The sequence below is a fragment of the Bidens hawaiensis genome, unplaced genomic scaffold (assembly GCF_021521415.1).
Source record: "Bidens hawaiensis isolate Kalapana, Puna unplaced genomic scaffold, B.hawaiensis_p1.1 tig00027059_1, whole genome shotgun sequence".
Taxonomy (NCBI): Eukaryota; Viridiplantae; Streptophyta; class Magnoliopsida; order Asterales; family Asteraceae; genus Bidens; species Bidens hawaiensis.
In genome coordinates, this window is record NW_027494357.1 from 45,321 (window position 1) to 57,246 (window position 11,926).

Here is an 11,926-nt window from a genome sequence, read left to right on the forward strand (position 1 = left end):
TTACTTTATTATGTTTTTTTTTGGTGTTAACACGTTTTGATTTGATGTTTGTGTAGATGATTCAAGTGTTTTGGTTGAAGGTCAATGGGTTGGTATCATGCCTGAAGTTGCTTTTTCTTACAAACTTGTTAAAGGAATGATGTTTTCGTCAATTGATCAAGTATTTGATTTTTATAGTGAATATGCTAAAAAAGCTGGATTTGGGGTACGCAAAGGTGGATCTTACCTGCATGATAGTGTACTAAAGACCAAGTATTTACATGTTGTAAAGAAGGTCACAAGCCAGCCAAAATGTGTGATTCAAAAGGTGATTGTAATGAATCAAGAAAGCAATATTATAAAAGGAGGAAGAGGCCGACAATTAGATGTGGTTGTAGAGCATATGTTCAGTTAAAATATGTTGATGGTGTAATTTTTGAAGTACATGATTTTGTTGAAGGCCATAATCATAGAATGGTAGCGTTTGTTCGTTCTGCGGGGAAGTTAACACATGTCAAAGAGGAAGCCATTTATGAGCTATCTAATATGAACCAAGGACCTGTTAAAGCGTTTAACCTTATGAGAAAACGGTACGGTGGTTTTGAAAAAGTAGGTGCAACTAAAGATGATTGTAAGAATTTTAAACAAGGTTTGAATTGTTATATTGGAGAGTATAATGTTGAGATGATTGTTCAGAGATTGTGTGCGAAGAGAACATTTTCATCTGATTATTCTTTTGAATATGATGTCAATGATGATCGTGAGTTAATTTGTGTGTTTTGGGCTGATGAGATTTCAGAGAGTAATTATCTTGCATTTTAGGATATTATATCTTTTGATGCTACATTTAAGACTAACAAGTAAGTTATTGATCCATACAGTTTCAATATAATATTTAAGCATATTAGTTTGTGTGTATGAATATGTTTTTTATGTACAGGTACAAGATGGTTTTTGCACCATTCACGACAATTGATAACCATTATCATAGTGTGATTGTCGGTGCTGGATTATTAGCTTCTTAAACTATTGAATCGTATACATGGTTATTGCAAATGTTACTTAAGTCGTTTGGTAGTGCACCGAAGGTTGTTGTTACTGATCAAGACCCTACTATGAAGCAAGCTATTGCATCAGTGTTTCCAAATACAAGGCATAGGTTATGTATGTGGCATATAATGAAGAAAGTTGCTGACAAGGTAACCTTTAACTGTGTTTGATTTAACTGTTAAAGTCTTTATTGATGTTTAATATGCGAGCGTTTTATAAGCGTAACATATTTTATTCTATATTTTGGTAATGAGCGTTTCATAAGCGTTTAACATTTTTGTACATGTGGGAGCTGATCTTTGTAACAACGAAGAGTAGGCTATATAATATTGTGTGGACGGATTCAATTAGTCCTTTTGAATTTGAGGAAAATTGGCAGGCTATAATGGTTGAATTTGAGTTTGACAAGAATAATTGGCTTACTGATATGTATGAAATCAGATTTGATTGGATACCTGCTTTCTATAGAGACGAACCTTTGTCCAGATTGATGCGTATAACATCAAGATCGGAGAGCGAAAACCATTTTTTTTGGACAAGCTACAAATTCTCAGTTAACATTAGTTGAGTTTTTCAACCATTTTGATATTTTTATGGAGATACAGAGATACAATGGCAGACGGTGTGATCATGACAGTAGGTACACGTATCCGCAGTTAGAAACCAGAAGTTATCTTGAAAGGGAAGCGGTTAGGATATATACAAGATCTATTTTTAATGTTGTTCAAGATGAAATGAATGAAATTGTTGGTGGCGTTTCACAATTCAGTTCTTGTGAAGACGAAGGAGGTTTTTTGAGGTGTAAAATAATGGATTTAAATGCATATGTTCCAGGTTTTTTGGAGGTAAGTATGAGCGTTTAGTAAGCATTTTTAGTTCAAAGTTGTTTAATCTCAAATTAGTTAACAAGCGTTTAATAAGCGTTTAACGTGAGCGTTTACATTTTTTAGGTTGTGTTTAAGAAGGAAGGTGAGTTTGGCGAAGAGTCTACTGCAACATGCTCCTGCAAAAGATTTGAACAGTGTGGTTTGTTGTGTCGTCATATTTTCTACGTCATGAATATGTATCAAGTCAAGAAATTCCCGAAAAAGTATATAAATGATCGATGGAGGAAAGAGGTTGTGGTGAATATCAGAACAGTTCCAATGTCTGAGTTTGGTAATTATCAGAATAGGAAGATCAAAGAGATTTCTAGAGAAATAAAATATGCCGGTGAATACCTTATCAACAGTTATGTTGCAGATATTGATAAATTGATTAAAGTTAGAGATGGGATGAATTTGATGATTGAAAAAGCAGACATAACTCGGTATGAAAGAGTACGTCCATCTAAGAGGGATAGATTAGCTGTTGTTTTAGGTTTTGAACAACCATTAGAAGTTACTGTTCGTGTACCTACTGGAATAAGAAACAAGGGTCGTGGCTCACACAAAAGATGTAAATCAAAGAAAGAGATAGCCATTAGTCAATCTAGGAAGAGTTATATGTAGTGTCAAATTTGTCACCTACCTGGCCACAACTCTAGAACTTGTAAAGCATTGCTGCAACAACCCCAACAATAAATTCGTAGTGGTTTTTAAGCGTTTTAGGTAATTGATTGTTTTAGATAGAAAGAGTTAGTCACTGTTTTTAGATTGTGGGTTTTATAGTCATCTTTTTTACATAAGCTTATGACAAGCGTTTAGATAAAACTTTTTATTTAGTTATATTTTTAAAACACGTGGGGTTACACCCCATCAGACCCCATCAGACCCCATCACTCCCTGTTTCTTGATGATCTCACGCCCATATTCCTTGAACTCCATGTTGGTTGACACTTTTGAAACCGTGTCAACCAAAGTACCATACACGGAGTCGTAGCATGTAGTCTGTTGTTTCAGGAACTCAACAGTCTTTGCCTTGAACTCACTGTTTGGTAGCTCCATGAGTTCGTTATATGCATCAAGAGTTTTTGATTTCTCTTGAATCACGTAGGCCTGTGAGAGTTGAAGGGCGGTGAGAAACTTCTCATCCTTTTCTTTCTCAAGATCCAACCTGGCTTTCACCATGCTTTTCACAGTTTTATCACATGAAAACATTTTTGTGTGTGTTTTTTTATTGTTTTTTGTGTGAACTGAATAACAAGAATGGATGTGAAATATATAGCTATAATTTTGGATGTCTATTAATTGTGGGTAGTTAAGATAGAGTTATTCAATGTTATATTAATTTTGATGTAGGCTATCATCATCAAACAAATGTCATTTATTATTTACTAAGCGTGTTTAAGCTTAGTATATATACTTTTTAATCTTTTGGTAGTTGACATAATGTAATTTAATTTAATTGATTTGATATAGGCTATCATTACAAAAATCTTTTTCCAATATTTGGCAGTTGAGTAGTAATAAATGTAATTAAACTAGATTAAAAATTAGTTTTTTAACCTGATACAGTGGTTAGTGTATTACAAGCGTATGGGAGCGTATAACGAGCGTCTAATAACTACGTCCTCACATTGTTCTATGTTCGCCCATGAGTATACAGTTTTTGAGCGTTGTTAAAGAATTTTGTTTTGTTTATTATTATTTTGGTCTGTGAACCTGCAATTTTTTTTGTCTTTTTATCCTTTTTTTAATATTTGGTATGTGATCTTTTCCTCTATATATGCTATATTTTGTTACACTTATATCCACACATATCAAAATCAGTTATAATGGATGCTTCATCATCATCATCATCATCATCATCTTTCAAAGAAGGTTTGAAGATGAAGATTGTGGAGCAGGTCTCGCCGCAGACAAAGCTTGCCGTCATAAGCTAACACATGAGTTTGTGATGCTTAACAATAATATGGATTACAGGGATGTTATTACGAATGTTCTTGTCAAAATTTATGCCAGTACTATCCGATATCTTGCGGTTTTGTTTATGGTTGATATCGAGAAGAATGAGTTGGAACAATTCAAAGTATTATCAAAGGCTATTCTTGAACTAAACTGCTCAATGAAATTGAAGTTGGATTTTCTCAAGTCACTATTAGAGTAGCGGCTAGTGGCCTGATGTGTTGAGAGTTTGATTAGCGTTTGTAATGTTTTTTTTAATATTTTTATCATAGTTTTTTGTGTGTGCTTTGGTAATAATATATTTCCAATGTTTTGTTAGTTAATTTATATTAACATAAGGCCATTGGTTAAAATAGATAACAAAGTTCTGAAAGAATTCAAATTAGTTGTTGCCTTTTTTGGAGTTCTTCAATCAATTCATCCCTGGTCAAAGTGGTGTCGTTATTTTCACTAAATTCTTGCGCCTTCTGGATAAGAGAATCTCTTTTCTTGTTTAGATCTGACAGAAGGATTTTGCCCAAATGCTTTTCCCTCAACCTTTTTAGCTGATTCACTTGTTTAGGACATTCCTTGTAAAATCCGCACGTCCACGGTTTCTTCCCATCATATTTCTCAATGTAGAATAGCAAAAATCCCACAATCTACCCCATTTTCGGTTGTTCTCCATGCCATCCTTAATCTTGTGATTGGAGCCTTTTGGATGTGATCAGCAATGCGGTGATTGATTTTCTTAAGATACATGTAAAAGACGGTTCTCTAAAAAAATTTTAAAAAGCACTTAAGTATTTCACAAATTAATAATAGACATTGTTGAGAGTTTAATGAGCGTTTACCAGGATTTAAGGATTCTTGTTGTATCTTTTTTCAAAAAGCCTTCTGATTGGTTTTTGTTTATCCACTGGCTTTTTAAACTTTTTATCAGCCTGTACTTCCTGATGCGCACTATTTTCAAGCAACTCTATCACTCCTGTTTGAAGGTTGAAAGCCATCACATAGAAGTGATCCTTTTGCAGAATTGGCACGAGGAATATAGCAACTTCATTCATTGTTTTGACCTCAATCCTCATCATTTGTGTTTCAATGTTGTCCGTAAACAATTCGAGTCTTTGTTCGTATGTGTGACCAAATGCCTCATTATAATGGTCACTTGTCTGCATAAGAATTCAAATAAGCGTTTAAAGATATTAGGTAGATTAAAGCATACCAGCAGTGTGCTTGTACCGAAGAGCCTGAATGGTGATTCTGTAGATTTTTCTTCTCTTCATAATTCATCAGTTCACAGAATGCATCCATTGCATTTGTTGTTAAATACAAACCAGGACAAAAACTCCTAAAAATCACCTTAAATGAATCTGTGTAAGTAGACTTGAAAACCTCTTCCCATATGTCTTTAAGACAATAAAATATATACTTTGAAATTACTTTTTCATCCTCTATGACATTTGTGCCCATCTCAACATCTTTTAAAAGATATGGTGATTTCAATGCAGGAGCTAACTCTCTCTTTCTTCCTTCTTTCACCAACTATTTATCTTTATTTTCTTGTAATAATGATACCAGAGATGTAATTTTGGGTATCATCTTTGAAGTTGATGTCATTTTTATGATATTTTCACTTGGTGACAAACCAGTGTCAGCTTTTAATTCTTGGTTTTTCTCTTCTACTTTACTAACTGGAAAACAATAAGGATTTACTAATTTTATTTTTTATAAACCAATGCATTTTTTATGTGTCTTACCTATGATATCTTCTAGAGTCCCATTAGTGTTTATGAGATTAACATCATCTCTGGTTTCACCTCCTTTTTGTTCACTAGACTCCTAAGCATTTGTATGAACATGCACCATATCTGCTCCAAGTGAGATAGCTGTGAAGCAATAAGTGTGAGCGTTTTATTTATGAATATGTTTACCAAAAATTTGATACCTTCAGCTTCTTTTGGAATTTCAGTACACACTGGACTTTTTGCAACAGTGTGTTCCATCTTGTCCTCTTTCGATCCAACTTGTGTATCTTTCATATAAAATATAAACATTTTTAGCATGAGCGTTTGATGAGCGTTCAAGTTGTATGAAGATAAATTTAACATAAACGTTTGACGAGCGTTTAATACCTTCCTTAGCCCATGCAAGTACGGTAGTAACAACTGAATCAAGTTTATTATTCCCTTCTAGTTCTGTTACTATAATGTCTTCATCATTGTTTACTTCAGATTCATTACCAATGACAGCTGCATCTGTCATAATCTGAGCGTTTGTTGAGCTTTTAAAGTTATATAAAATAAGTTTTATAAATTTTATACCTTTTTGAGCCTCCTTAACCCCTTTAACCCTTTTATTTACCACTTCATCACCAACTCCTGCATCACCATCACCAACCCCTGCATCACCATCACCAACCCCGGCATCAGTAACCACTGTATCACCAATACTTTCCCCAGATTTTTTATTTTCTTCAGATAGATTATAAACTTCAGGATTATCTGGGATTCAAAATTTAGATATCAGAGTTTGTTGAACGTTTAACACAACCTTCTTCACCAACTACAGTATCTGAACCAACTACTGCATCACCAACTACAACATCTGAATGAGCTGAATCAATCGCTGCATCTGTATAAGAAGTGGGAACTTTCAAAGATATATAAATATATATTTTTAAAGAAGTGCATATGGTTGAAATTTGAAAGAGAATTAGATTGTTTCCTCACCTAAATTAAGGAGTTTGTTGGTTTTCATGGTCTCACCTTCTTGTGTTTTGGGAACCACATTTTTTTGAATCCTTCTTCCCATTCACAACATCTTTCAAAGATCTTGTAATTAGATATATGCTTGTTCTTTCCTTCATGGACCAATTCATTGATCTCTGAGCAAAGTTTTTCAAATTTCACCATCTTTTTATTCATTGCCTTATTCCAAGACTGTAAAATGAAAATAAAGTTATTGATTGATTTAAGATATTTCAATAAATCACATGTCTCACATTCTCTTCCTTTGTTTCTTTTGGTGGTAGGTAAGCAGACATCCAAGACAGCTGAGGTGGGGTTAGATAAAAGTCGACCAACTCTTGAGTGTGTGTTCCCAATGGCATTTGCAAACTCCCCAATGGCATTTCATCATCATCATCATCATCATCATCATCATCATCATCATCAAATTCGCCTTCGCTATTGTGATCGGCATTATTTGTTTCTGTTTCACTTCCCCCATCTGTCCCTGATAGATGTTATGTTATAATTGTATCATTAGAAAAAACACACATTAGAGAGTTTTTTAGATGAAAATAGCAAGTTTTTGTTACCTTTTTTTTGGTTGCCACCATCTTCATCAGGCTGATGCATCGCTTTGTCACCAGCAGCTGCCTCACCAACTGCATTAGCAGGTTTATCAGCAGAAGCAATGGCAACTGTATTATCAGCAGCAACCTCAGGAATTATCTTGTCAACGGTAGATGAAATCTCACCTGTAGCTGCAATAACATATTTACCAGGAGCAATTCCAACATCAGCAGGAGCGGCAGCAGTTCCAACATCAGCTTCAACACCAATCGTTTCAACATTCTCATATGCAGGAGCGTATTCCTCGTTTTTAGAATCATCATCTAAAGGAGGTCCATTATTATATAAGTATCTCTCCATCTTTGCTAGAGTTGTTGATGTTATGTAGTTGACTGCTGGTGTTGTCACTAGAGCCCCAAATGGACCATATCTCTTCTGGTACTCATGTGTGTAAGCATTACAAGAAAGGTGATTGGACCGTTGTACTGCTGATTGACATGCTTCCATTCTTCCTTTTTCATCTTCAGGTTGTCAATTACATAGCTGCACCAGTCCATATTTGGAATAACGGAGAATTTGTCGATTGCGGTGATGAATTGTTGGTTGATTGTTGTTGATTTTGTGATAAATCCTATACATGTGTTGAACAACACTAGGAAATTAATCTTAAACAACTCACCAACTCCTTGATCTACCATCAACTTCTCTCTCACACGCTTTATACTTACTCTTGTAGTCGGGAATTGATTCTTGAACAGATCTATAGTTGCATCGTCCCCCGATCTTGGCCTACTCCTGTTTAAAACTGGAATTTTACCCATTGGTACTCCCAACACTTCATGAACCTTTGCTGCTGTTATCTTAATAGCACGGCTGCCGATGTTCAATTCATTAAACCGGTGATCATAGTTCATCAGCAACCATTTCCCTAACATCGATGGAGTTTGGTTTACTTGCAATCTTAATATTAACCCATATCCCATTTTTTCCAAACATAATTATCACGAATTAAAATGAATGTTAAAAATCATTTTTCTTTCCCCCTTCCTCAACGCCAACGAGTTTCAGTAAACAAATCATGACACCACCCTCATCCTAGCCTTCATACCTCAAACCCACCTATCTTCTAGAAGACAAGTATCGCAAGCTTCATTTTGTTTTCCTTTAACTTCTTCTTCATGTATTTTGTTTATATATGATTCTATCTGGATATAATCGAAATAATCCTATGTGTCTAATTTCTTCGAAGGTTCTTATGAAATTTATATTTGAGTTTGGTTGTTAATTGATTGTTGACCTATTTTCGTTCATGTTTACTCTCAAGCATGAAACGAACAAGTAAATGCATCATTTATAATACATATAGTCGCCTTGTCGAATTGGTTTACTTTTGTTACCTCAATCTCGCAGTCTCTGACCGATTTCCCATGAACATAATCGCTTAGTGAAAGTTGAGACTATGAACATGGTTGTGTACATAGTTATCTAATAGAACCGTATTTCTACCTTTGGCTATCCATTACCGGTTACCTCTAAACGGATTCGTTTATTTATAACCAGGACTATGATTATAGCTATCTAGTAGAAGTCACGTCTTCATTTTATATTTACTTTAAATGAATTGCTTTGGTTATTTGTTTGGTTGTTTTCCCGCTCAATGTTTATCGAACCATCTTGTTATTCTTGATCTTAATGTTTCATCAATTTGTAACATCCTGTTTTCTGATTTCAGTTAATAAACGAAATATGAGCTGTTATGAGTCGGGCTAGTGTTGGGTAAATGGATATGGGTTATGGATTTGGGTTATGGAAGAAATAAGGAAAGACCATGGGCTTAAGCCCATGATCAATAATTATATAAACCATTAATTACCCATTTAATCCTTCATTTACACATATCCCTTACACAACCAAAACACACACTTAAGCTCTCTCTCTAGTTTCTCTCTGACTCTAGCCAAAATATAGAAGAAGAGACGGATCCCGACCCAAGGTATGATAATATTTTGTTGTATGAGCTTAAATCCGTTAGTTATAGTCACGAAACGACGAGCCGACACCGTTAAACCGTTTAAGTCACGAGATCCGGGTGGAATCAGGTATAAACCGAACCTATGATGAGCTTAGGGGTCACTCTAGCTCAGATCTGGATCGAACGGGACGAAAAACGGTGAAAAACGAGTTAAAACTCGTTTTTCCGACGTGTTCGCGGTTTTCCGGCGGCTTTCCGGCAAAGGCGGCGCCGGAATAGTAGTATGAGGATAAGGAATGTCAGGGAATGTTCTGACATTCCCTGACCTAACCCTAGTTCGCTATGGGGACTTAACAAATTGAGGGTGATTCGTTAGTTGATTCGCATAAGGCAGCACAGCGAACTAGCTCTAGTTCGCCTATGATTCGTCTCTGATTCGTTAAGGGAAAAGGGTAACGAATTACCCTTGATTCGTTATGATTAGTTCGTTAAAAGAAATAACGAATTAGAAGGTCAGATTCGCTTCTTGGACTGGTTTGCTATATGGACTGATTCGTTAAGGAGTCCAGTTCATTAAGGGTTCAATTCGTTATAGGAACCAGTTCGCTAGGATGAACCAGTTCGCTATGAACCAGTTCGAACTAGAAGTTTAACAGAATGACCGAATGGTCCCTGGACTTAGAAAAGAATGATTTAATTACAAAGAAGCCCTTGGACTTTAAGTAGCAAATTATTTAATGGTTCAAAATCCTAATGGAAGATGTGTTAGGCAGATAATGAAAATAAAATTTTTCCAAGCTGACCTGGCAGCTTAACCCCAGCCAGGGGCTCTGCCCCTTGGACCCCGCTAGGGGCTGCCGCCCCGAGAACCCCGCTGCCAGGGGCGCTGCTCCCGGACCCCCGTTCGTTGAGGGTAATAATTAAACTAGAAATACGATATGTGTAGTGATAGTTTACTGAAACGTATAATTATTATACAGTTAGTCGTGCACAGCTCAAGAAGGGAATAACCGTAAACGGTGAACGCAACCGCATTGAGGTGAGTTTCTAGCCCCACTTCCTTGTTATGTTTTCGGGGCTGTGTGCATACTCGATGTGATAGTTAATACACTTACCTCAAGTGGTAAGTGTATGCCTTGTATGATGTATGTATGATGATTGCTTGACGGTGCGTGAACGATCTTCGGATATTGCATGTACCGTCAGGTGGTACCTAAAGATGTGATTGCTATGTATGATGTAAGATAAAATGCATGTATGAATATATATGATGTATGCATATTGTACGTATGATATGTTAATGGTACGTGAACGCTCTTCGGAGATTGCACGTATTTTCAGGAAAAGTATCTAAGAACAGGTATAATATATATGATGTATGCGTAATGTACGTATGATATGTTAATGGTACGTGAACGCTCTTCAGAGATTTCACGTATTGTCAGGAAGAGTATTTAAGAACGGGTGTAGTATGAAGCGATGGAAGAAAGGGTACCAGACCTTAATAATATCCGAGGATGAAGGGTACCAGACCCTAATAATATCCGAGGATGAAGGGTACTAGACCCTAATAATATCCGACGATGAAGGGTGACCGGACTCTAATAATATCCGAGGATGAAGGGTGACCGGACCCTAATAATATCTGAGGTATGTAGGGTGAAACGCCCTTTATAATGTATGGTTAGATATGAATGTGTATGGACGAATGCTGATCATGATATGTATGTAATGCGTACCTTCGGGCACGTATATGTGTATGAAAAGTAAGTTATGTAATTAACTAGAACTCACTCAGCGTAGCTGACTTTTAGTATGCACTCAGGCAAATAGGTTGAGGCAGCTCGCGAGACTGAAGACACATGGCATGGAATCGAAGATACTGGCATCTCGGAGAAATGTTGTGATGTTTTAAAGACTATGTTTTGCTTCAATTGACTACGGATGTTTTATAAGACGTGATTTGATGGTTATGTAAAATGTTATGGTTGAAGTTTTATTATTCCGCGAAAGTTTTTATTAACTCTGATATTTAGAACTGCGTTTATGAGTATATCCAACGCATAAAGTAGGGCTACCGGTAACGGGGCCTTACATAATTTGAGTCCAATGTTTTACTTTGTTATTCTCAATCTCGAAGTTTCAACTGTTCACTTTGTTATTCATAATCTCAGTGTTGCATTTATTCTTGTTGATACTTTATTGTATATGAAATTTCCACTTGTTTAACGTGTCATTATTGACCCCAAAAACAATCTGTTTTGATTTTTTGTCAACAAAAGTGCCATTTATTCTTGACATCAACGTTGTATCGACTTACTTGGTTATATGTTGTAGTTCAAGTCACCTATCTATTTGACCCACAATATTCCATCTATTTATTGCAATGTTGATGACTTTAATATTTCATTCATTATGTTTATCATTTTGTGTTACTCTAGAGATTCGTTTATTTCATTTTAACTTCAATAGTTTCGTTTATTTTCTTTTAAACCTCAATAACATCGTTTATATCGTTTTAACCTTAATAACACTGTTTATTTCGTTTTAAACCCCAATAGCATGGTTTATATGTTAAACTTCAATAGTTTAATTTATTAATTTTTACCTAATATTTTCGTGTAATCCTTGACCCCAAGGGTTTGTTTATATATTCTTTGTTAGTTTTAATCCTTATAGTTCATTTCTTTATTTTCAAGTTTTCATATAAGAATTTAATTATTTATCTTAAAACCCACACATTGTGACGGATTGTGTAGACCATGCGACGATAAATGTAATTATGGGTCGACACGTAATTATCAAAGTCCTCGCATGGAAAA

General features: G+C 35.5%; 1 protein-coding gene across 1 annotated transcript; it reads left to right on the forward strand.

Moving 5' to 3' along the window:
• The first annotated feature begins 453 nt into the window (after nt 1-453).
• On the forward strand, nt 454-2,519 carry LOC143574581 (protein FAR1-RELATED SEQUENCE 5-like). The gene is made up of 5 exons (XM_077059169.1): nt 454-743; nt 920-977; nt 1,047-1,178; nt 1,635-1,874; nt 1,980-2,519. Exons 1-5 carry the CDS (start codon nt 454-456, stop codon nt 2,517-2,519), a joined length of 1,260 nt encoding a protein of 419 aa, XP_076915284.1.
• The last annotated feature ends 9,407 nt before the right edge of the window (nt 2,520-11,926 follow it).